The sequence below is a fragment of the Leishmania major genome, chromosome 12 (assembly GCF_000002725.2).
Source record: "Leishmania major strain Friedlin complete genome, chromosome 12".
Lineage (NCBI taxonomy): Eukaryota > Euglenozoa > Kinetoplastea > Trypanosomatida > Trypanosomatidae > Leishmania > Leishmania major.
In genome coordinates, this window is record NC_007253.2 from 551,404 (window position 1) to 576,856 (window position 25,453).

Genomic DNA, 25,453 nt, shown 5'->3' on the forward strand with positions numbered 1-25,453 from the left:
TAGGCCCTGTCTGTTGCACATCTCGTTGGACCGTCTCTTCGTGTTGCCTCGGCGCCTCGTCCGCAGAGCCGCGTTCGCGTGTGCCGCCTCTCAGACTTCAGCCTTACTGTGATGGTCTTTTCAGAGTGCGTCTCCGTGTGTGTGTGCCAGCACGCACCGCCTCTTCCATGTATGTTCCTGCTTGCTCTGGTGTGCCACCCTCCCGCTGCCTCCCACAATCCGTAGATGTGCGCATGGCCGTGTGGAGGCGACATCGGTGCCCCTCCTCCCCTTTCTCCCTACTCCTTTCTCATTCTCTTCGTTCAATTTCGTGGGCGGTGCATCCAGGTATGTATATATATATATGTATATATATGTAGATGTATGTATATGTATGTGCGTGTATCCGTGTGTGCCAGCACGCGTGTGTCGCGTCACGCTCTCTTGCCCGCCTTCCCTGTGCTTGCCACTCGCTCTGGGCGCGCTGGCGGCTGGCGCCGGGTGGTGGCCGTGCGGAGGTGGGCGGCGGCCCTCCCCTATTTCTCTGTTTCTCTGTTTCCCCTTCGAGTCAACAAACGAGAGCTGCTCGGCCCCGTGACCCCGACCCGTGCTGTGGGAGGGGGAAACGTGTTGTGGTAACGCCGATGACGGTGGGCGTTGTGGCGAGGACCGTGCGCGGATGCTGTCGCGACGGTGGTGCGCAGCGCGGGCCTCTGGACACGCGTGCGTGCCGTCTCTCCCCACCGATGCTCCTCTCCCTGCCTGCCCAGACATCTCTCTCTGCCTGCCCTCCCCCTCCGCCGCGCCTGAGCCCTGCGCACTGCCTGCCCGGCTGCGTGCATGTGTATGTCCCCGTCTGTGCCCAGCGCACCACTCATTCACAGGGAGGACAGCGCCGCCGCCAGCACTGCGCCTGCTGCCACATGCGCGCATGGCGCGTGCGTGCCTGAGCGCACGCCGACGGCGAGGAGGAGGCCCGACAGCACCCAACGGCCGAGCTGCGCCCTGTGTTGTGAAGCTCTTGCTTCAGCGCCCTCCCTGCAGTGCCGCCGCAACCGCGCAGCGACGAGGGCTGTCACGGTACCGCGGCGGAAGGGACCGCCGGACCAGCCATGGGTGTGACGTGTGGCGCACCCGTGGCGGCGCTGTCTGTGGCCGACGCGGGTGTCGAAGCCCACCGGCACGATGTAACCTGCAGAGCTGACATCAGCGGCGGCTGCACTTTTGCACGTTCGCCTCGAACCTCTGTGCGCAGCACGGCAGCGTCAGAGCATGGTGTGCGCCAGCTCCGCAGCCTAGGTGATCAGTGCCGACCTGCTGTGTATGACGCGCGTGACCACACCGCCGCAGACCCGGTGCAGGCGCCGGCGTCGCCGTCGACCGGGAAGGTGCAGCGGCGGTGCCTGTGGATCTCGCCCTGTGACGCTTTTTTTTTTTTTGTGTGTGTGTGTGTGTGTGTCCGCCGTCGCCGTCGTCTCCCCTTCCCTTTCCTATCCCGTTGTCCGACCGTGGTGGTGGAGGCGCCCTGGTCTTCCGCTCTCCTGCCAGCGTGGGGTTTTGTTTGCGGCCCGTCTCAACGTTTCCTGCTCCTGCTTGTGGTCAGACATCAGGGTCATGAGGTCGATCGTCTGCTTGGACCATGTCCGCGCGCTGCCGACTGGGACCCCGGGGGAAAACAGCGGCTGAGTGAGGAAGCAGTCGACGACTCGCTCCTCAAGGCTAGTACTGCTTCCGCCTCTCTTCCTTCGTCGCGTCGCACCCCTTCGATGCGACGCCCTGCATCGTCGACAACAGAGCGACCAGCGTCGGCATCGCGTACCAGCCTGGGCAAGACGGGTCGGCCGTGAGGATGTGGACTGGGTGGGTGCTCAGCGGGGCCCACGTCACGCTTTCCTCAAGCAAATGGTGCCGGGAGCGGTGCTTCCTCCCTGCACCGTCGAGAGGGCACTCTCCGGGCCGCCAGTCGCTGGGCGGCGCTGGCCATCCCCATGGTACCGGCGAGCACGGCGTCCACGCACTCCGGCCGGGAAGCCGTCCGCAGCCGACGGCGCCGCAGGAGAGGCTAAGACGCCCAGCACTCTGCTGTTCGAACGCGGAGGAAGCGACTGAGAAGAGCGCCCGTTGGTCCTTGTCCGTTGGTGCCGGTGCACCCGAGGGTGCGCCTCGGAGGCAACGATATCCATGCCCTCCCACACGTGCCGCAGCGTATCCCATATCTGCACCCGCTCCTTCTCCCGGCAGCGGGCGCGGGTGCTTGCCACCGATCTGCTGGCAGCCTCTTCTAGGCAGCTGCCGCGGACAGGGCCGTCGAAGCAACGGACGCACTCCTCCGAGATCCGCACACCCTCCCGCAGCTCCATGATCATTCAACCACCCGCAGTCAGCCCATCGGAGCCCAGCGGAAGAGGGGCCCCTTCTGCACTGTCACGACCACAGCCGAATAGACAATATTCCTGTCTGACAGGCTTTCTATCGCGTGTATGGGAGAGACTGGAAAGGAAGTGGGGCTCAAGGAAATGTGGTCACGAGTAGATCCTTACGTGCATCCAAATTTTTCACCCGGGGCCGCGGTGCGCACTTAATTGCTATCGCGGGTAGGGAGAGGGAGCGAGCGAACGAGAGTTGGACTTCAGCATTCACGGTCCACGGTATACAGCAACTCGATAGAATGGATTTTTTTTCGTTGTTTTCACTGACGCTGGCGAATTTTCGTGCAAGCGGTACATTCACCCGCTTTGCACGAAAGCTTTCACGCCATGCTCGGAGCGAATACGATGTCTCTTGAAGGCGGTCGAACGATGGACCCAAGTGGGCCGCGTAAGAAGGGGATTTCCGTAGAGGTTGGTTTGCCTGCTCGCTCCTCTGGTCTTAAGTTCTATTCTCTCACTTTCGGCTGCTCTTTCACCTTCCTGTTGCCACACACACACACACACACACACACACACACACACGCTTGCTTCATAGAGGCGGGCACACGTGTACGAGAGCGCACAGAGAGCCATCTCTCTCTATTTGTATCTTTGAAACGCCGAGGAGCAGTAGCACAGCATCACACGTCTGCACCCGCGATAGGCGTTGTTGGGAAGGGATCGTCTCTGTCTATCTCTCTCTCTCTCTCTGTGCTGAGCATCTCTCCGGGTACGTCTGTTTTGGACGAATAGAGAGAGAGTGGAGGGGTTGCAGTGTACGAGGCAGCGTGCTGTGTGAGACGTCACCCGTCATCAACCTACCTTCCCTTTTGCTGTTACGGTGCCTCATGTAATCCCATATGCACGGCGGCAGCGCCACCAACGAGCAAGAGGCCGCGGCGCCTCATCCACTTCTTCTTCCACACCAAGGCTCTACATCTGTGAGTTCCGCTGGTGCTGTCGCGCCGGTCTCCGGCGTTTCTCACCGCATCTGTGTCAAGGGCGGAAAGCGAGCTGTCCTAGCCACCCTGTGGCTCGACGCGGAGCGCTACACGTATGAGGCACTCTGCACTGCTGGCGCGGCCGCCGTCACTATGCATTACGTACAGTATGAGGAAGACGGAGAAAACAATCGCGACGAGGAGCAGCACGGCATTTCTCACTCAATGGACATGCATGCAGGCGACGGGCGATATAGCGAGGGCCTGCCGGCCGACCGTACAGCGATATGGGATGACTTGGCAACGGATCCTCGAACGCGGCCTTTGCTTCGTCTAGTTCCGCATGAGAGTGTGGCGGTCACACGCGGGCGCTCATCTTACTCAGCGCACACATCGATTCTTGGCGCAGCCACAGACGACACCGAAAGGCGTGCGGGCTGCGGGCAGGGCGAACAGCAGGCGAAGGCGAATGGCTGTGCGGTGGCAGATGACTCGACGCACCGAGACTCGGCCACCGCGTCGTTGGCTGACAAGCACACGGCGCCATCTACTTCCTCAGGCCTTTTACCTCTCTCCTCAGGCAACTGTGATGTGCGCCTTGACATTCTCGAAGAGGTAGAGCTGTGTAATGTGGCCCCCATACTGCCTCGCACATTTGCAGTAGAGCAGCTAGTGCAGCAGATTGTGCCGTGCACCCACGCTCTCGCATCCCCAACGCCATCGCCGGCCATCGCGGAGAGTGTGTCGTCCGCTGAGCTCGCTTGTGATGCAGCCATCTCACCTTCAGCGGTTGGGCCCGCGCAACGGCTCTGTATCACCCCTCTTCATACATCCATGACGGGTCGGTGTCTAGCTCGCTTGCGGAAGGTGTCTGATGAGCATCTTGCCTTTCTGCGCGCGGCGAAAAGTTCACTGGTGACGACAGGGGTCGTGACGAGCGCTTTGGCTGAAAATGGTGAAGCTTTCATCGAAGACGGCAGTGTGCTCCGCGCGCGCATGGCGCTGCCCTGTGTTCCAGTCTACATGCAAGCCACATCGGTGGCGACGTACGGAGGCAGCGACAACGTCAGCTCGACGGCAACGCACACTGGAGAAAGTAGTGACGGTGACCCTCATGAGGGCAACGAGCAGCAGAGCTCGGAAGGGGGCAAAGGGGAGGTGCCGACGGCACCCCCCATCGTTGGGATATCTCAGCCGTTGTTGTCACAGCTGGCGGACTTCAGCAGCCACAGAGGCGCTATGGGGGTGGCTTTGGCTCACGAGGCCCAGGCACCACAGGCAGCTGTCACAATCTCGGCAGTGCATTCTCGCTTGGAGGAACTGCTGTTAGCTGGCAGCGACAACGCACCAATGCCACGGGAAGCGAGTGAGTCGGTCTCGCCCATCAGCGCATCGTTAGCAGGAGCGATGTTCACCGCTAACGCCACAGCCGAGGCGTCTCTGCGTGGCGCACTTAATGATCATCTTACATCGCCGAGGCAGGAGCGACCGGCTCGAGCACCAGGCTCCCCAACACCGTCTTCATTGCCGACGTCGGCTTCGATGGAGAATGTGGCAAGTTGCTTGAGCGAGGAAAATATCGCATGCACATCATTCGCCGCAGCGCAGGCACGCTACGAGCGGTACCGTCAGTTCCTACCTCCGAGATGCAGAGCCGGGGCTGGCTTCTCCATCAACTCAGCAAGTGCACAGGATAGCCCAACAAGGTTGGGAGGGCAGATCTCCCCCACAGACGCAGCACAATATGCTCCTTCACCGTGCACAGCCGTGCTGCCCAGATCTACGGAGGACTTGGAAACAGCTCAGGAGTTCTGGTTCACCGCCGCCGCGGCGTCTCTCGCACCATCCTCCATGACAGATACAGCGACAAGCGTGGCGGCGTCAGCGATGGCTGCCACAGACACTGGCGCTGACGATGCCGACCTCGTGCCATTTATGACTACCCTTTCACGGCAGCGCTGCACTCAGCGGCTCTGCATACCGCTAGAGTCGTCGAGTCAGCAGGGGTCTCGTGGGCAGCAGCAGCCGACACATCAGCAACCCCTACACGCGAGTCATCAGCGGCAAGGCGGTGCTGTCGTGGAGTGGTCCTCCGGCGCTGTCAGCTACACCGCCGACACGCTGGGGCTCTACGAGGAGCAACAGGCACGTTCGCAGCACTTTTACCATGTGCTGCCACCGCCTCCTCCGTCTCCTCCTCTCGCTTCTGCCGTGCCGGGTGCGCGGTCCGTGAACACTGCTCAGGGTGACGGCAGCATCAGCAGCTTCGCCTCCACGGAAGACCGGTCCAGCTTGCGAGGTGCTGTGCTCGCTCAGCTGCAGCGGCTCAGTCGCCTTCGCAGCGTTGAATGCGCTGTTGCGCATGGCGCAGCAGTGCTTGAAGGTGAGGACACTATCGAGCCTGTCTTGCTTGAAAACAGGAGGCCTATAGCTGGGGCGGCGCGCGTTTCACCTCAGCCGCCTGATCCTGTGAAAGGGCAGCCGTCATTGTTGCCGAGCAACTCTTCAACCTCTACACGTCACACCATGTCGACGGTAGCTCTCTCCGTCTGTCAGTGCCGCTGCTATCGCTGTCTTCCCCTGCTTGTGCAGTTCGCGCAGGTGCCATCGCTGGCGTCGCCTGTGCTGCGTCGCTACCTTGATGTGCTTCATCAGACGGCTCTCCCTGGACTCCCCGCACAGGAGCGGCGCCATGGCGCTGATGTCACGTCTGCCGTGGAGGTTGGCGCTGTTTCCTCACCCGAGGAAGCTCGAGAACCAGCGACGCAGCGAGTGCCATCTTGCATGACTGAAGCAGTGGCAGAGAGTGGTGGTCCAGGGGAGACGACGGTCGCTGGCGCCCGCTCATCGAGCGATCGACGTCATCGTCGTGAGACCGCTCACAAAAACAGTCGGCACCGGCGCTGCAGAGCGGAGGACAAGGTGAAGACTGCGAACGGCGCCAAAGGGCGTAAAAGGGGGCGTGAGGAGAAGACTGTGGTGACGCGCACCAGGCCTCACTCACCTCAGACAGGTGGTGATCCACAACGACCGCGTGTCGCAGCAGATCCGCTGAAGGTCTTCCCAGCGCTACAGCAGTGGCTGATGCGCAGACAGGAAGGCGGCACAACAACACAAAGAACGTTACCGAACGGGAAGCGCAGCACGACGGAGTCGGGTGGCGCCGTGCTGCCGTTGTCCGATGACATCCAACAGTCTGGCGGCGCGTTCTTGCAGCCGGTAGCACAGGTGACGACATCGCATCGGCAAGACACGGAAACCTGTGCATCTGATGCGGCTCTTCCTCCAACCTTACCCAGCGAAACCTTGAGCGGCGAGGTAGGCTCTCTCGACTGGGTTGATGACGCAGTGCTGGACGAGGTTGTCGTGGTTGGTGTCGTGCCGCGCGGGCATCCGCACCAGCTGCAGCTTGTGGCACCATCTCGCGCCTTCTGTCTGACCCTCACTCAACGGCTGGAGGAGGTTGCCGAGGCAGCCGTGCAGATCCTTGGATTCCTGACGCCACCACATTCAGCCCCGCTTTCATCTCTGCTAGCTGGCATGCGGAGGGCCCCAGAGGCGGCGGCGGCAACGACCAGTGCGTCTTCTTCCGAGACCACCTCTGATTGGCGGGCCTGGCTCGAGACTCAGTACTTTGTTGCCATGTGGACGACGCTGCGGCGACGCTTGACTACGGTGGAATGGCAAACGGTGCTGCAGGAGGCGCGTGGCTCCCCTTTTCTCGCAAGGTGGACTACAGTGGCGGCTGCGAAATCGAGCGCTGAGAGCGCTGTCTTTCGCGGCCATCCGCGGTCCACCGGGATTGAGCTTTGTCTGACCAGAGCGGGCGACGAGGGCGTGGCAGGGTCACCTGCGGCAGAGAAACACAAAGTCGAGGCGGCCGCAATCGAGGTCCTCCAGGGCGTGCGGGAAAGCGTGTGCTCGGCCGCTGAGCTGCACACTTCTGCCTGCCTCAGCGCCGCCGAGGACATTGTCACCCGTGTTGTCCTCACAGCGCTGGTCCCAATTCTGCACCGCCGCATCACCGTCATGTACGAGTTGCTGCGGCATTTTGCCTCCAAGTCGCTTTACATGTCCCACCGTATGCAGTGCGACGCGTATCAGCACTGGTACAGCATGACCCCGTCTCCCGCAGCTGTGCTGCGCCTCTTACAACGCAGTGGACGCTTCAGCAGAGCCCTGGCACGGTGCTACCCTCAGTATGACCTTTTTCCCGTAACGCTGTCCGGGCCTACGACACTCGACGACAGCGACCACGCAGGGGCGGCCAAACGTGCCGCAGTGTCGTTGATGTCATTTCCTTCGCACCCGCAGAACAGGGCGAGGAATGCGGCCGGTACCCCCACAGCTGCCTATAACGTTGTGGATAGAGAGTCGGAAGTGATTGCAGACTTGTCCTCAAAACATGAGGAGTACTTTCCTCAACTCGACAGTTTCTCAGCCAGCTGTGCGACTGCCTCTTCAGTGCGCGGTCAGGCACGCGTGACAGCGCCAGCGGAGGCCTGGGAGGTGGAGAGCCCTCTGTCGCCATCCTCTTCCTCTTCGCTGACGACCACCGCGGCACCGACAGCTGCAACATCTGCTTGGGTGTCGTTTCTCCAATCTTGGAGCGACGAGGCGTCTACGCAAGCGCCTTTACAGCAAGAGCGGCAGCCGGTGATGACGTACGTGCCGGAGGCGGCGCTGCTTGACCCCCGCTATCTCCAGCGCTTTGCCTGGTGGATGCACCGTGCTCATCACAGCACGGGAACGAACGGTAGCGGCAGCGCTATGACTATTAGCAGCAGTGGAACTGGCGGGGCGGGTGTTAGAGCGCAGCCGCTTCCTCGAGTGGCCACTACAGTGCGCATACCGGGAGACTATCTGCGAGTTCTGCCTATGCATGAGCAAGACGCGTCTATTCGTACTGTGCTGCGCAGCATCGCACAGAAGGGGCGGACGCTGGACTTGTTGGAGATGAGTCAGCACATCCACACTCACTACGCGTCGTACGTGTATCACTGACAAAAAGTGCGCCATGCTGCCCCAGTGCAGCTCGTGCTTCAGCACCGGCGCAGTAGAGGGTGAAGGACGCAGGAGAGTGCCCTCCCTACTCTTTTCCCAGAGGCCGTGCCTGTGACTGTGCGCGCGGCTTCCCTCGCCCGACTCGTGTTGCCTCTCCCTCTCTCTTTCCGCTCCTTCCGGTCTGCCATTCGGCGTCTGCCTCGCCCCCGTCCTCTGCATCCGTTTGTTTTTGTTTTGTTTTCGATTTCTTCCGTGACATAATCACCCGAGGCGTGTACGTACACTCCAGCGAACCGACTGACACTGGCTGACCGACTCTGTTGTCGTGCTAAGCCTGTACCAGCCCCTTCTTAGCCCTTCCCCGCCCTTCGCCTATCGTCTCCAGCGCGTGATGCGCGCGGTGCAGCTCGTGCAGGGTCGTGCCCGCATGTGCTGCGTGCCTTTTCTTTTCTGGGTATGCCCCCCCCCCCACTTGTTCTCTCTCTCTCTCCCCACTCCTTCTCTACGGAGCTGCGGTGCCCGCACATCGTGTGTCGCTGAGCGCTCTCACGCTTCAAGGAGAGGCGGGTGCGGATTGCCCTCGCCCCTACCCGCCCAACCAACGAGCCCGCCCGATACACGAACAGGGGACACATGCATATGTGCATTCTCTTTTACTCCTGACGAAGTGAGCCAGACCATGACGGATCGTTGCTACCGCACGCTCGGTCTCGATCGCGGCGCCGCCGAGGCGGACATTAAGCGGGCGTACCGCAGGAAGGCACTGCTTTTTCACCCGGACCGAAACCCAAACGGTGCGGAGGCTTTCAAAGCGCTCCAGGGCGACTACGAGGAGGCCCTCACAGACGCGAGGCGCCGAGGCGCCCGCGGGGGCGGGGTACCACCGTTTTCTTCGATGGCGTCGCCGTCATGGGACCCGGCTGCACCGGCAGCAGGTGCTGCATATCGATTCGCGCGAGCGGCCGGCACCGCATGCCCGCCCTTCTTCCCCGAACCTTCCCCTGCTCCCCTTTTCACGGATGAGGAGCTGTTTGCTGATTCGATCCCTGGTGGTTGGCGCGACGTCTGTGCGCGACGCGGTGCGTCAGCCCGAGGAGGCGACAAGGCAGGCGGCAGAAACAACGCCGCGGGTCGCACGGAGGAGATAAACGGTAGTAACAGCTGCTGCAGTCAAGAGGCTGCTGCAGCTGATGCGCGGTGGCGGCGCGCACACGGGGCCCGCGTGCCCGTGAGTGCATACACGTTTAGCGGTCCAGTGCCACCGCCTCCGCCGCTCCCATCACAGCCGAGCCCGCACTTGTCCTCTTCTTCCTTCACGTCGTTCTGCACACACACACGCGCGCGCGCGTCTGTCGCTGGGACAGGATCCCGCTTGTCGACGCAGGCGCAGCGGAACCGTTTCGTTTCACGTGAGTGTATGTGGAAGTCGTCGTCCGCTGAGGCCCTGTCGTTGGACGCCAAGCAGGAAGCCGGAGGCGCCGGCAAAGTAGGTAGATCACGGGGTTGCGATGGGTACACGGGTCAGAACCGCGAGCCGGTGTGTGGCAGCGACACAGGCGAGTCCGCCGAGGATCGCGTGTATCGCGAGGCCGTGTTGCTGCAACGCCGCATGCCGGCGCTTTCGGGGAAATCGAGGGGCGCGGCTGCTGAACGCACGCGAACGCACTCGCAGTCGGACCGTGCATTCTCGACTGAGGGGGTGCCTGTAGGCAGCAATGCCACGTTCCCTGCAACACGAGGGGTGTACCACCAGCGCAGCGACCTTCACACCAGCAGCACCACCACTACCACGACCACCAGCAGCAGCACCAAGGGCGAACGCCTCGAGGCAGCGCTGAGCCAGAGGGAGGCATTATGCCGGCAGTGCCGCGACACAGAGACGACACTGCAGCACGAAGTCGATGATGACCACGCACCAGCCTTTTCCGATGACGGGGATGCGTCAGCTCACCCCGACAAGGGCGACGGTGCTGGGAGCACTAATGCGGCGTTGGGGCCGTCAGCGGCAGGTCCGTTGGCGGCGTCTGGGCGCGACACATCACGTGCAGGCGACCCGTTCCCGGTGAAGCAGAGCGCTTGTCCGGAGTCGAACAGTGATGATCGGCTCCGGGGCGACTTACCCCATCGGGATAGAATCCCAGATGAGTGCCCCCTCCTGCAGAGCGAGAATCCTCGCGGCCGCTACACCCCAAACCCTGCCGAGGTGGCTGAGATGAGCGACATGGAGGTTTACCTCCTAGCGTCTGTAGCGGAAGACATCAATCAGAAGACGCAGACAGTCATGACAGCACGTCTGAGCAAGGAGCCGTACAGCTGTAGCGCTTCTACTCCCCGAGCGCACCAACATGTATACTTCACCTGCACTCACCCCAGCGCCTGTGAGGACTGCTACGCGTCAGGAGTATCGAAATGCCCTCTCTGCGGAGCTTCGGGTGTGGATCGATCGAGCCCGCCGCCGTCGGCCACCACCACCTCATCTTCGATAGAGAAGGGTGGCACCACCGGCGCTTCTGGTGCGTGCACAGGAACACGTGCTTCATTGGCGTCTTCGTCTGCGCCATCGCCAGAGACGATGTATGAGCCGGTAAGAGTACACTCTGTGCTAACTTGTGGGGACGCTGATGCGTGATCGGCGACTGATTCATAGCACTCCGAACCTGCACGTAGCGCTACTACGACTGCTGCTCCTGTCACTGACCGAGGTGCTTCGGTCGCTTCCTCACCCTCCTCTCGTTCTGCTATGACTTGATCACCTGCAGGCCCGAACGCGCTCCTCGGCGCACCGAGAGTGAGGCGACATGTGCATCCTCTGCACCTCCTCTCGGTCTGAGAGGGCATAGACACACATGTACGAGGTGGGGTGGGTGGGAGCAACAGATGGAGGTGTGTGTGTGTGTGTGTGTGTACGATGGAAGTCAAACAATGATGACGGCTGCCAATGGAAAAAGGAGGGCGATATGGCCGTCAGCGCTCCTGACCCGCGTGTCGTGCGCAGTAGTGTCGCATACAGACCCTACAGGCGCACCCCCGTGCTCCACAGTCAGCAATCATGAAACACTTCCTAGAGACGAGACGAAGTGGCCGATCGATTGACAGGGTCGATGCACACGCGCACATGGGGCCTCCCTGCCCCCTTCCTGCCCTTTCTTTCTTTTTCTTCTGTATGTCTTTTATCTCATGTTTTTACGTGTCACCGTTTCGTTTTCGGCGGCGGCGATGATGCCATCGTCATCGTGGCGAGTTGGCTCCTTGCATGCGCGCGCTCTCCCACGTCGCACTCCCCCGCACCGCCCTTGGCGCTCTCTCTCTCTCTCTTTCACTGGCTTGGAGGCTCTTCTTGTGGTGCTGTCATTTAGTGGTGCGACATCGATTTATCCGCGTTGCAGATCTGTGTGGAGTAGCGCGCTCATGGAGGTGTCACACAGCTGCGCACAAGTCGGCGAAGAATCTGCACGCACATACGTACGACGAGATGTCGACAAATCGAGCGCGGGCGCCGAGTGACCTGAACGCCTTTGCGTGACGTGGCCCAGCGTGCCGTGCAGAACGAACGAAAATAACGGGAAGTGCACGCGAAAGGCAGCGCTGCGCAGGGCGGTTGGATGTACGTGCTGCGTGACCATGCAGGGAGAGCCTATGTCTCTCCCGGATGGGGGGGGGCGGAGGATATCCTTGTGGCTGCCTCAACGCAGCCGGGAGTAGACATCTATACAAGCAGCAGAATGAAAACGCGTCTGTCTTTCGCGTGTGTGGGTGTATGCGCGACTCTTTTTTTCAGGCACTCTGCGGCGTAGTGTCATCATCGTTCACGCCCCGCCCAACCATCCCCACTCCTCCTCCTCCTCCTCCCCCCTCTTCCTCTCCATCACTCTCGCGGGTTTCCTCGGTGGTATTTGCGGCTGCTGCCGTGGCGAGCGCCTTCTACACTGCCGTCTCCCACTCCTCATCCTCTTCCTCCTCGCCCTCGTGTGCACGTCAACTAGCACTCAAGGAACTTTGTACCCCGCACTGAGCAATCAAAAACAACGGCAAGCAGCAGTGACATTGCCTGAGCACTCCCCCACCGGGTGTATTCTCTTCTTTGCTGGACGCTTTCTCCCCTTCTGCTCGCATCCGTTTCCATCGTTCTTCGTTTTCCAAAGACCCCACGCCCGTCCATAACTAGTACCCTCCTGCCGTATCTCTGTGCACGTGGCCACCATCTCTCGCGGTGACTCTGCGCGTGCCAGCGAGTCGTCGTCTTTCGTAATTTTGTTTTCTCGCTCTCGACGTCCTTTTCACCTACACAGCCGCATCGCTTGGCTCTCCTCGCGCTGTTGTGTCTCGAGAGTCTCTCGGTGAGTCTTCACTTCGATTTCGTGTGTGTGTGTGTGTGTGTTTTCGTCTTCGCAGCACGTTTGGCTCTGCAGGCCTCTCCCTCCTTCCTTTCGGCATACGCTGATCCTCCATACACGCACACGCACGCACACACTGCACACTGTCTTGTAGGCTGGGGGTATTTTGTTGACACGCCAGCCCACTGCCTGTTGTATCCGCGTAACTCAGCGGCGTGGCACCAGCATTCAACACGGGGCTACCGCGTAAGGCACTAGAGCTACGGGACCTTCTTCGGCATTTCAGCAGGAGCCACGGTCGTGGCCCACCGCAGGAAGGCGTCTCTCTCTCTCTCTCTCTGAATTTCATCTTTGGGAGGAGGGCATCCCTTTTTTGTTGTCTGTTTTCTCCGTTGTGGTTTGTGGGTACTCGTTCTCGATCTCTGGGACACTGCCTCTCCTCCCCTCTCCTCCCCCCTCCGTGCGGGCTCGAACGGAATACAAACGAAGGAAAAACAAGAGGGCACGTCAGACCGTGGAGGCGCGCCACGCCGCCCGCTTTCGTTGGTGTTCTTCCGACCTTGTTCATTGTCCTCCTCCTCCCCCTCCGCAGTGTCGCCTTGGAAAGGGAAGCACCCCCCCATCCAATCCCGCTTGCCAACGCCTTCGACTGCCCACTTCTTGGCCTGGTCGCTCCTCTACACACACACACACACACACGTGAGCGATAGAGGAAAGAGAGACGCACCGGCAACGAGCACAAGGACACGCAAATACTCACAGACAAGAGGGCGGCGGTGGTTCCGTTTCATTGAAGGGGGTTTGTTGGCTTGCTCCTCTCCCGTGCTCGCGCGCGCGCGTGTCTGCGCCCGTCCTTTTCCCGACGAAGAGTTTCCTGTGTTCTCGTCCTTCTCATTGTTCACATCCGGTGTCGACCCTCGCATACACGAAAAAATTTTTTCTAGGTTCCTGCCGCTTACCTTCTCGCGAAGATGACGTCACCCGCGCCCTTCACGATGGCGATGGAGTTTGCGCCGGATGAGAGTCGCACTTCCTTCTCCGGCAGCCTTACCATCACCAAGACAACGCTGACGGTGTTCAAGGCAACAAGAAGCCCTGCCACCGCGGTGCGCGACCCCGCGACGAATGAGTTCTTCTTTGTTGGCGTGTGCAGCACACCACTCATCCAGTTTTATCGCCACAAGAGCGTCATCACGCTCATGCGCGGCACCAGCTTCCTCTTCGATAATGCCGCCGTCTCAATCGACCTCCAGCTCGGCTCTGACGCCAGCAACCACAGAGGCTCGTCCATTCACAGCAGCAACCACTCCCGTCGCGATAACCCAACGATGTGGGAGACACTAGCGATGCGCTTCACCTCGCTGGAGGATTGCGACCGTACTGTGGAGGTGCTGCTGGCCCACAACGCGGAGGAGGTGTTTGTGCCACCGTTTCCGATGCGCTTGCAGGGCGACGCGTCGCGCAACACGTCAACTACTACGATTCTGAACAGATACAACAGCCACGGTTCGCCGATCTTAAACAGCCACCGTTCAGCGTCGATCCCCATCAGTGAACGTTCTGAGCGCAGAGACAGCACGCACCGCACCAACACTCGAGGCAGCACTGCACAGACGGAAGTATCGACCCCGCGCAGCTCCCGCCTCCCGTGCCGCCGCGAGAGCGACGATGCGGCAACGCGCTCGTCGGTGCATACTGTCGAGCTCACGCCGCGCAGCTCCCGCTTGCCATCTCGCCGCGACAACGACGACACGGCTTCCCTGTCGACGCCATCGCAGTCGATCCGCTCCTTGCAGCAGCGCGTGGCGCCTGGCCGCTCCACTGCCGCCAGAACACCGAACCAGCCCGACTCTGAGAAGCTGCAGGGGCCACAGCGCCGCCATCACAGCTCCGAGAAGAAGCGCGATACTTCGGCAGTGACATCAGCGTCTCACAGCCGGTTGCACTCATCTGCGCACCGTCGGCTCGTCGACCCGGCGGAGCGCGAGTTTGCCACGGTGGAGGTGGCCCGCCCGCACAGTCGCCCGCACACTTGCCGCAGCCATTCCCGCGCCTCTGCGTCGTCTCGGTCCTCGCATCTCAACGGTGCCGCTATCGCTATGCATGAAGACATCCATGTGCGTCGCCACGGCACCCCGCGCAGTGCGCGCAGCACGCATAGCGCCACTTCCAGCACTACCTCCGCGTCGGCGTTCCGCCGGTACGTCTCCCCCTGCACCGACACTAAAGACCGCAACTCGAGCGTCAGCCCACGAAGCCCCGTGTCGCACACGAAGCTCGGGCAGGACGCCTTCCTGCGCAGCATGCAGCTGCTGCAGCACGACCGCCTTCACTTCATGGAGCACCTCCACAAGGATGCAGCGCACCAGGTCTACTTGGCCGAGGAGGCGAAGTTAAAGGCCGCTACGGCGTCTGCCGAGAGGAGCCTGTCGCGCCACCGTGCACGCTCGGCCGCGGGAGGAGAGATGTCTGAGGCGGAGGTGGCGCGCCTGCTCGAGATTGAGGGTCGCTTGGTGAAAGTCGAGGCCCTCCATAGTGAAGCGGAGCGTGAACGCGAGGAGGCTGCGCGGCTGCGTCGCGAGTACGAGTTGAAGAACGAAGAAATGAATGCACGCATCGGCGGCTCCCACGACGTGTCAGAGGTGAACTCGTCCTTGGTAAGCCCGCACCGTAGTAGCGTGCACCCGATGAACGGCCAGCTGATGGTGATGCCGCCGCAGAACGGCGGGGGCAGCAGCTATTTTTTGATGGGTCACCAGGGATGCGTGATGTCACCAGAGTGGGCGCTGGCAGCCGATCCGGCAGCGACGCCTCGCCCTGACGACGTGGACCTCGGTGTCGCCATCGTGGACCGCTACATTTTTGGGGAGGAGTGGAGCCGTGTCTACCCTGCCTACGAGGCGGAAGTCCGCTTCAACGCGCAGATCGACGTCTGCCTCACGATGAAGCTGCCACGTCGCCTCGTGGCCATCACTAACATTGTAGTTGACCGCCCCGGCTTGCGCGTGACGGCGGAGATACGCTATGATCGTGCCAAGATCGAGCGTGACGGGGTGGAACGGCGCATGAACGGCTGCCCATTCCGCTTCCTTCAGCGTTTCTACGACATGCGCGACTTGTACGACCGCATGCACGACGGCGCCGCCGCGCTCACCTGCAGCAGGGGTGCGCCCATGTTGATGAAACCAAGTGCCGCAAATGGCCGTCGCCCCTCTGCGGCGACATCACGCCGGGCGTCTCGCACAGTCCCAGCGCCGTGCCGCCGCTCAAGCCATGGCCCGCAGTACACCAACAGTGACGTGAGCGAGATCGGGGAAGGCTTCGAGGACGACTACGGCATGGGCGCTCGCCGCGACGACTACGATCGCGTCTGCGCCCCAGAGGACTTTATGGTAAAGCGTCGCAGGCGCATGGCCGCGGAACTGCGCCACCAGCTCGCAGACAACATGGCTCAGCTGGAGCAGGAGGAGGAGTACCTCCGTGACCGCATCCAGCTCGCCGAGGCGAAGGACCGGCAGACGGTCGGCAGGGAGGTACGCTTGAACGTGAAGGCGACGCTAGCAACTTCGCTGGCGAACCTGGAGGAGGAGGAGCGCGTGGAGCGGGCAGCGATGGAGGTGAGTGCAGCGCGCCAGCTGCACGTGTTGATGGGCAGCCACCGTCGGACGCTCGTGCTTTTCGGCTTACAAGCCAGCGAGGCCGAGCGGCGCAAGCAGATCGGTGCGCAGGAGGCGCAGGCCCGACGTGACCTCAACGACGCCATGAACCCAGCACTTGCCGAGCAGCGAAAGCAGGCGGTGCGTCGGGCACGCGAGGGGGAGGCTCTTGCCCGCCGCGGCGCCCCGTACCCGAGAAAACAGGAGTTGGAGGCGGCCCTGGTAGACGTGGAGGCGGACGAGGTGGCGGCGCGCGCGATTATCCGCTCGCAAGCGATGGAGGCGCTGCTAGACCTGCTCTCCCGTTCGCCGGCGCCGAAGTTCAAGGACGGCCACCGTGTGCCGTCGTACGCATCGTTCACGCTGAAGGCGCTTCTGAGCGACCTGCAAGCAGACGAGGTAGCGCAACGGCGGCAGATCGCCGCCGATGAGCGCCGCCGCCGCGCGCTGTACCGGCATGAGGACGTCGTCAAACGCGAGGCGGCGGATCGCGTGGCCATCGAAGGGGCGGAGATTGACGCCCGCGAAGGCATTGTGGATGATATGGTGGCTTTGAACCGCCACCAGCTGGAGCGCCGGCTGAACGATCGCGAGCAGCTGCTGAGTATGATCAACGAGGAGCACTTTTACCGCAAGACAGTTCTGTCGGATGAGCAGGACGCCTTCGAGGTCATCGTCGAGCTTTTCACAGCGCGCCTGAAGGACTTGCTGGCCCGCACGCCGGAGGTCGGCGACGACGACGATGAGGATCTGCGCCGCCGCCGCGTGAGCACGACACGTCAGGCGAAGCCGTTCCACTACATGACGTTCTCGCCGGATGACATGGACTACCCACCGAGCGCCGTGCTCGCCGTCGAGGGCATCGTCGGCTGCTCAATCAACAAAAACCTCGAGGTGGTTAGCGTGGCCCGGCCACTGCCCAAAGCGGAGGAGGAGGACCTGCAGCTGCAGGCCGGCGATATGATTCTCGACGTGGCCGGCCACTCCCTGCACTCCCTGTCGCACCTGCGGGAGGTTTTGTCGAACCGCGCCATGCAGATCCAGGAGGAGACGTTTGCCGAGTTTCCAGACGTGCCGCAGGATCAGCTCACCACGAGCCCGGCGTTGCAGAAGTACATCGACGTTCTCTGCGAGCACCACAACTTCCTGGTGCAGGTGCTGCGCGGATGTGAGATCTACCAGATCATCGTTCGCTCCTAGGCAGGTGAGCGCGTGTGCGGAAGGGGTCTGTTGCTTTCTCTCTGCCACACGAGGGCAACGCGGTGTTTGCGGTGCAAATGGTGGGCGGGCCCTGATGGAACGCGTGACGCTTCGCCAGCCCCCGGCAAGCACTCGCCTGTGAGCGTGTCGGCAGCTTTGCATCCGCATGTGTGTGGTGCAAACGTGTGGAGACGTGCCTTCTCATTTTTTATCTTACTCTCGGTTCCCCTACCCTTTTGTTACTCACGCCCACAACTCCCCCCCCTCCCCCCGTTCCCTAAAATTTCTCTCCCACACCCAGGTACACGGCATGCATTCCCACTGGAAAAGCAAATCTGCCCATTTTCTAGACTCCCCTCTCCCCTCCCCCTCCCCTCTCCCCTCCCCCTCCCCTACATTACCCTTCTAGAGAAGCGCCTTTAACGACGAGGCACTTGTCGCTGCCATGGCGCGCGCTCATTTTTTTTTCTCTCTCTCTCTGTGTGTGTGTGTGTGTGTGTGTGTATTGAACTGCGTCCCTTCTCCTTTTCCTTGTGTGCGAAGCCACCACCACCGTCGCCGCCCCAACCCCCTCCTCTTACACTCTTCTTCGTTGCCTCTACCTGTGTGCTCTCCCTCACACCCCCCTACTGGTGTTTGCGTGCGTGTCTGTGCACTGCTCTCTTGCCGTGTGGTCGTCCACTCCGCATGTCCTCGTGTCCTCCTCTTCCTCCTGGTGCTGCGGCGGCAGGCGGCACCGGCCTTCCGCTGCAGCACGACAGCAAAGAACGGAAAGCGGGGGAAGGGAAGGGAGGGGGGTGTGGAGGTGAGCGGATGCAACGAAGAGCACCCCGCACAGAGGCTGACGTACGGACACACACACACACACACACGTAGAGGCAGATATATACCGCGAATTCCAAGCGTACACTCACACCCACACAAACGCAGGCTTGACGAAAATGTGCACAGGCAAAGTCATGGTCGATATAGCGAAGTAGCATAGAACATGTGGTTTCATCTCGGCAAGTAACCGAGCAGCATGTCTTCTCCTTTCCGGCACACCTTTTCGTTGTTGTTAGTTTGATGTGCTGGATGTTCAAGTGACGTTGGTCTACCGAGCCATACGTGCTCCACTTGGCGTGCAGCATGGACGACTGAACGCAGCCCCGCTTGTACTTCTCTTCTTCCCTCGCTTGTTGTTGTTATCGTGCAGCGGCTCTCTGCCACTGTGTAGTACCCATCTCTCTCTCTCTCCCCGTCTTCCTCTCTTGCTCGTGCCCACGCAGGGCGTGTGCGTCCTCTCTATGGCAGCTGTGGGCTGGCGGGCATGGTGAAGGGGACTCGCGGGATGCAGGGCGTACCGGGGCCACGAGCTGCTGTAATGGTGCTAGAGAGGCACGAAGCGAAGAGAGAGAGGGAGAGGGGAGGGGTACACCGGTGCACACGTGGTCTCCGAGCTCGATATCGTCTGGCGCCGTACACATCAGGAGGGGGAGGGGCCTGTGCCATCATTCGCTCCTTTTGTTTTTGTTTCCGGTGATGCCCAGTCCTGTTTTTGGTCATTGTTGTGATCTGCGCCGTCACTCTACTGTGGTGGGGGACGGCAAGGCAAGAAAAAGAACGCCGCCCTCTCCGCCATCGTTGCGCCAACGATCCTCTTGAAGGCAGGGAGGTGGGGGGGGTGATGGGTGGGTAGCGTGCGTGTGCCGCATTCACCGCGGCGTGTTTTGTGCATAGCTGATGCTGCCGGTGCGGTTAGTTGTCTGTCTATATCTGTCTGTGTGTGAGTGTGTCTTTGTCGTAGAGAGTTGATTGCACGTGGCGCTGAAAGTCATAGCCAATGCCTTACGTACCTCTTTTAGAGGACTTATAACAGCGGCTGTACCTACTCGGAAACATTGTTTTGTTTTGTTTTGTTTCGTCAACGACGACCTGGTCAAAGCTCGCTCTCTTTGCTGTTTCTCAATGCCCCATTTGTCGCCTGCCTTTCTCAGCCCCAACTCCTCTCTATCTTTCTCTTCACTCCCGATGTCATGGCGATGTCATGCGAGGAAGAGTAGGGGATAAGGTGACGGGGGCCCTACATGCTGGGCGGCATCAGGGGATGTGCGACCGTTGTCAGTGCAACAGCGGTAGGGCCATGATTTGCCGTGGTGATGCACACACATGTAGAGCTGTGAGTAGGAAGGCATCAGCTGCGTAGCGACGGTTTGGGTAGTGGTGTGCAACGCCTCTGCTACTCCCCATCCAAATATGCTTTTTCTGCCGTGCACACGCGCCCCCCCCCCTTCACTCTCCGTTTCTCCGTTTTTCTTCGCCTCGCTCTCGCCGTCATTCCACGGCGCCGTCTCTTGATCTCCATCCCAGGCACAGAAACACGCACGGCACTCATACTGTTTCGAGATAGCTGCGCAGCGTGCGCACTTGTATGACCCACCGCCACCCATACCGTCTTTTGTTTGTTTTTCATGCCACGCCTCCTCTTCTCTGTGGTTTGACTCTCTTGCGGCCGACCGTCGAACGATCATCCTTAAGTGGCCTTCAGCTCCTGAGGAAGCACTGCGTGTGCTTGATTGCTGTGCTGATGTGTGGTGCCGCTCCTCTTGCCTCTCTCCTTCTCTGCGCGTCTTCGCGTCCGTGAGTACCCCGCTCGGTGCCTTCCCCGTTACCGAGTCTCCACTTTGCCTCTTCCATCTCTCTCTCTTGGCACTTTCCCTTTCCCAACCCAAGATCACTGGTCATGGCTGACTTCCCTGTCTTGGCAGATTACTCCGTTGCTAAGGGTGAGCTCATCGCGGGGCGCCGTCACATTCATCAGTGCCCCAGGCTGTCGTCCCAGGAGCACTAGAGAACCGCGCATGTCAGGTCTGTCCTGGCTGTTCTTGAGTGAGTGTTGCTGAGCATAGCGCAGCCTGTGCCTGATTGTTGTGGTGGAGGCGCTGGTGGGGGCTAGGTGCTGGTGGTCGGTGGGGGAGGGGGGGGGAGCTGCACACTGACATGAACGCATTGCCGCAGCAGGAGATGGGCTTGCGGTTCAAGTTGAGCGTGCAAAACGTGATGCACGCGTGTGGGCAGGAGCTGCACAGTGCAGTGGTACGCGGCATCGCCAAGGTGCTGCGCGCGCACGCGAGCGAGATCGAGGGCACTACACAGCTCCTCTCGTAGAACACGGAGGAGGACTGTCTCCTGGCAGCACGGTGGAGCTGGTGAAGGCTGACGTGCTGGATGGCGCGAAGTGAATCTTCTGCATGCGTGTGTCCCTGCTGATTCCTAGCGGCTGCGTGTCCACAGTGCCTGATGCCATCACGGCGGGCGGCGAAAACTTTGCGCAGCGCGTGTGCGGCTGTAGCGAACATGCGTCGATGCCGCAGGTGCTTGTGGACTCTTTATCGATCGCGGCCGATGGACGGGGTCGTGTCGGCACCGCACTGCGTTATGTCGCGCAATATCGACCCGAAGGTGCTACCTACGCTGTCGATCACGACAATGACGACTGTGACGAGGGAGAGTCACAACGCAATCCCGGACGAGGTGAAGCTCTGGAGGACTGTCCGTTTGTGTATGCGTGAGGCGCGCGAGTCTGCGCCCCGGATGCTTGAGTACGTCGTGGCGGGTGTTGCTGCTGCGCCCGGCGCGACGGTCGAGTTTCGCCTGATCCGTGAGTACGTCGGTACCATGAGCGATGCAACGGGAGCTGCTGCGGCGCGTCGTTTCCTCGGCGATGACAAGTACGTTCCTCTTCAGGAGATAAATTTTGGCGAGGACGTATCCTGACTCTCTCCTTCTCACGCCAGCAAGGGCGTGTGCCTCTCTCCCAGCGGGGGCGGGGAGCAGACGTTTTCCCTTGGATCTTTGCCAGTTGGATGTACCTTTCGGCGCTGTTCTCGGGGACATGACAGTGCAGCGAGGGAGAGGGCGCGGGGACGGGGGTCGAGCGTGCTCTCCTTCGCCCAGTCCAAGCGCTTGCCTTGTTCTGCGTGTGAGTACGCCTTGTCGTTTTCATTCCCTTTATGCAAAGTCCCCGCCCCCCCCCCTCAAGCGACATCATGGGCGGCCCCTTCTCTCGTTCTCGCTATTTCTACTGCCCGTGTCTGCAGAGCACGCCCCCTCCCCCTCCCCCTTTATACCTCCTGTGCCCGTGTAACCATTTGTGCTCGAAGAATAGGCGGCCCCGCCCGTTCGTCAGCATACAAGCAGAACACACATATCTATATATATGTGTGTGTGTGTCTGCGCTTGATGAGTAGACCCTCTATTCCTGCCGGTAGGTCCGCGGTGTACGCGGTGCGGCCGCACCCTCACACACGCATACAGAGCCCCCCGCTCCCCTCCTCCCCCCCCGTTCCTCCAGGCGTCATCTCGGTGGTGGCGAATGTGCCTACTCGCTGAAGGGCTTTCATGTGGCTCTCGCTCTCCCACTTGACCTTACTCGTCCTCTCTCGCTCTCACGTTGGCAATTGGACAGAGGAAAGTGCACACCATGTCCGCTGCTTCCAAGTCGATCGATGCGATGCTGAAGCCGCTCCTGGTCGGCGGTCGGTGGATGTCGAACCGCTTCGTTATGGCTCCGCTGACGCGCTGCCGCGCTGACGACAACCACGTACCCACCGCCGCGATGGTGAAGCACTACTCAGACCGCGCCTCCATGGGTCTCATTCTCACGGAGGCAACGCAGATTCACAAAGGTTACTCTACCTTTGCGCACGAGGGTGGCATCTACGGCAAGGAGCAGGTGGACGGCTGGAAGAAGGTGACGGATGCAGTGCACGATAAGGGCGGCATCATCTTCTGCCAGATCCACAATGGTGGCCGCTCCACAGTTCCCTCGAACGTGGACGAGGACGTGCGCATCGTTGCGCCATCTGCGGTCGCCATCACCGGCCACAAGTGCGCCGGTTCCTTCGCGCGGAACGGCAAGACGCAGCCGTACCCTGTGCCGCATGCGATGGCTGCGGAGGAGATCGCGAGCTACGTGAAGCTGTACGCGGCTGCTGCTCGCAACGCGATCGCGGCCGGGTTCGACGGTGTAGAGGTGCACGGCGCGAACGGGTACCTGGTTGACCAGTTCCTCAAGACAAGTTCGAACCAGCGCACGGATGAGTACGGCGGCAGCATCGAGAACCGGTGCCGTTTCCTGTTCGAGGTGTTGGATGCTGTGATCGAGGCGGTTGGCCGCGAGCGCGTTGGTCTCCGCATCTCGCCTCTCAACAGCTTCAACGACCAAAGCGATGAGAACCCGGAGGCGTTGACGCGGTACATCTGCTCGCAGCTGAACTGTCGCAGGATTGCCTTTCTGGACGTGGTGCGCGGTGACTTCTTCAGCCCTGCGCGCGGTGCGGACAAGTGGGCACGCGAAGAGTACGAGGGCGTGTTGTTCACTGGCATGGGCTTCGAGATAGAGGAAGCGGCGAACACGGTAGAGAGCGGTGCTGCCGATGCTGTTGTGTTTGGCACAAAGACGCTTGCAAACCCTGACTTGATTGCACGGGCGGTCGCTGGCGCGCCGCTGAACAAGCCTGATTTTGCGACGTTCTACACGACTGGCGAGGCAGGCTACAACGACTATCCGTTCATGGAGTGCTCTTCTTGCCTGCCCGCTTCCCCGTCGGGGGCGCAGGAGGCGCCGCCACAGCAATAGTGGAGCTTCGGTTCACATAAAGCTCAATTTTCCACGGCGGCCACTACGTGGCACAAGTGAGAAGAGATCCATGGGTGGATGGGCGGGGGTTGTCTGGTGATGTGCCAGGGAAGGGCGTCCATGGACGGAAGTGGGTTTTCGGACGCTTCCGGTATATCCTTCCGCGGCAAACGGGAGAGAAGCGAACAACAGTGGTGAAGGGCCCGCGGTCGTCCTCGTCTGGCGGCTCTTTCTTTCGCCCTTTCCTGTCCGGCCACACCACACACCACACCACACCACACCACCGCCGCCCCCCCTCTCTCTCCTCTCGTTCTCTCGTGCGCCTTGTCCTCTCCTGTTTGCCTGTGACCGGCAGTATCTCCCGTTGTGCGTGTGCATGTGTGGGGGGGTGGGGGAGTGGGCATGCGTCTTGATGGCTGTCCTCGAAAGGCCAGCAGAGAACGAGCGGTCGGCGCAGCAGGCGGCAAGGAACCGGCCAAGTTGCCCCCGTCGTGACGTGCCAAAGACGAACATTCCATGTGCTGTCCTATCCCCCGCAGCATTGCACTCTCTGTGCTGGTGCTGCGTCTTTTCCATCGCCAAACCGTTCGCCCATGCTGCAGTTTCTCGCCATGGGGCTTCGCTTGTAGGGGCGCCGGCTCCTGGCAGATGCAGAGAAGGTCACACGCGTCGCGGAAACAATCACAGACGGAAACTCGCTTTCCGTTTTCGATGGACAACCTCAGCCGGCGCTACCGAGAGGGACGACCGCCACGCGCGCACAGATTTCTACGTGCACCCCTCGCCGACTGGATTCCCCTCGTGATGCCTTTTAAGATGACGGTGTCCGTTCGCCATGCGCCTGCTCGCTGCGGGCGGTGATGACGCGCATCACTATTGAGCACAGACGTGTGCCTCGTAGACTTTGTCATCAACGCATTTTCTTTTCGGTCCTCCTCTTCTCTTTTTTCTGTGTGTTGCCCCCCCCCTCCCCTCTCCCCCTGAGGATGGCATGCTTCTCCACCGCGCGGTGTGTCAGAACCCAGCACCGACACTCTGCAACGAAGCGAAGCAGCTCGCAGCCTACTTTCCGGTACGGCGGCGGCCTCTTGGTGTCGGCGGACAGGTCTGGGCTGGCGATGCGCCGGAAGGCGTTGCAACCATGACCGCGTGTTTGGACCAGCTCACTATGTATCGTGTCGGCGCTGGAACATGTGTCCGCGTGCACTCGCTGTTTGTTTCGCGTCCGGTGCGTTGCGGTGCTGTTGAGCGTATGGCCCTGGACGCTGCCTGCGCTGTCTGTGTAGTCGCACGGCAATGAGCTGAGTGACGCCAAGCGGTGCTGGCTTGCTTGCTTGCTTCGTTGAAAGAGCTGCAGTGCACTCCACGTAGACGAACTGTGGTTGTGTGTCGGTGTACATTTTCTGAGTTGGTGGTGGTAGAAGCGTCGCGGGAATTCGGAGAGAAAACAGCGTTCACGGACGCGCGCCGCACAGACGCCTGACAGCAAAAGAAAAAACACCATAAAGGGCCGTCGAGGGTAATGATGAGGTGATGAGGGAAGCTTGAACCTGCCGCTGTCAGCACGTCCTTGGTGCACATGCATGCTTCCCTGTAGGCGTGCTTAGCAATCCTTGCTTGCGCGTGTTTCTCTCTCTGTTGCCGTCTGTGAATGCTTCCCTCTTGTCTCCGCGCGGCGGGGTGCTCTGCTCTGCCGCTCACTTCCTTTCTCGAAAGAGGATTGTGGAGTGGGCGTCACAGGAAAGCAAGTACTGGCCAGAAGCCGCGATCCTTACAGGGCAAAGCAAACAATGAGGGCCGGGGGTGGTACGGTACAGCGACGCCGACGACAACCCCCCACCCCTCCCCATCCCTCTCCTTCCGTTCGCTCGCGTGCCGCAGGGGATCAGAAAAAAGTCGTGGCGAAGAAGCCCCAACCGAGCAAACGAGTGATCACCAGAAGGTCGCCGCGGTCGTGGCCGCATCATTGCACAGTGGTGCACGGTGCACATCCGCTGCGTGAGATGGTCGCGTTTGCCTGCAGAGGCCGTACTCTCCTCCGCGCCCTTCACACACACATGAGTGGCGCTCTTCTCTTTTTATCGTTTCCGGTTGTACTTCTGATGCTGGGCTTTGTGCTTCTCATCTGTTCCGCTGGATTGCGCGTGCACGGAAAGGCAGACGTGCGACTGGCAAATGCTGATGCAGGTGGTTTCCGCGTAAAGGGTAACGAGACGAGCACACCTTCTTAGAGCGAAAGAAAAACGTAGAGTGAGAAGATACGCACGTGTACACGTGCAGGTGAGAGTGGTCCCTTCCCCCGTCACTCGCC

The 25,453-nt window shown here is 60.9% G+C and overlaps 4 protein-coding genes and 1 pseudogene across 4 annotated transcripts, besides 1 other annotated feature; all 5 read left to right on the forward strand.

The window, feature by feature from the left end:
* Positions 1-3,481: 3,481 nt before the first annotated feature.
* Positions 3,482-8,332, forward strand: LMJF_12_1100 (conserved hypothetical protein; the record flags this gene model as incomplete). Its single annotated transcript, XM_001681667.1, has 1 exon — positions 3,482-8,332. One exon carries the CDS (start codon positions 3,482-3,484, stop codon positions 8,330-8,332), a length of 4,851 nt encoding a protein of 1,616 aa, XP_001681719.1.
* A 427-nt stretch (positions 8,333-8,759) lies between these two features.
* LMJF_12_1110 (hypothetical protein) lies at positions 8,760-10,961 on the forward strand (the record flags this gene model as incomplete). Its single annotated transcript, XM_001681668.1, has 1 exon — positions 8,760-10,961. One exon carries the CDS (start codon positions 8,760-8,762, stop codon positions 10,959-10,961), a length of 2,202 nt encoding a protein of 733 aa, XP_001681720.1.
* Positions 10,962-13,661: 2,700 nt separating this feature from the next.
* On the forward strand, positions 13,662-17,522 carry LMJF_12_1120 (conserved hypothetical protein; the record flags this gene model as incomplete). The annotated part of the gene is made up of 1 exon (XM_001681669.1): positions 13,662-17,522. One exon carries the CDS (start codon positions 13,662-13,664, stop codon positions 17,520-17,522), a length of 3,861 nt encoding a protein of 1,286 aa, XP_001681721.1.
* A 2,919-nt stretch (positions 17,523-20,441) lies between these two features.
* LMJF_12_1125 lies at positions 20,442-21,290 on the forward strand (annotated as a pseudogene).
* Positions 20,442-21,290: a sequence feature.
* Positions 21,291-21,984: 694 nt separating this feature from the next.
* LMJF_12_1130 (putative NADH:flavin oxidoreductase/NADH oxidase) lies at positions 21,985-23,142 on the forward strand (the record flags this gene model as incomplete). The annotated part of the gene is made up of 1 exon (XM_001681670.1): positions 21,985-23,142. One exon carries the CDS (start codon positions 21,985-21,987, stop codon positions 23,140-23,142), a length of 1,158 nt encoding a protein of 385 aa, XP_001681722.1.
* Positions 23,143-25,453: the final 2,311 nt, after the last annotated feature.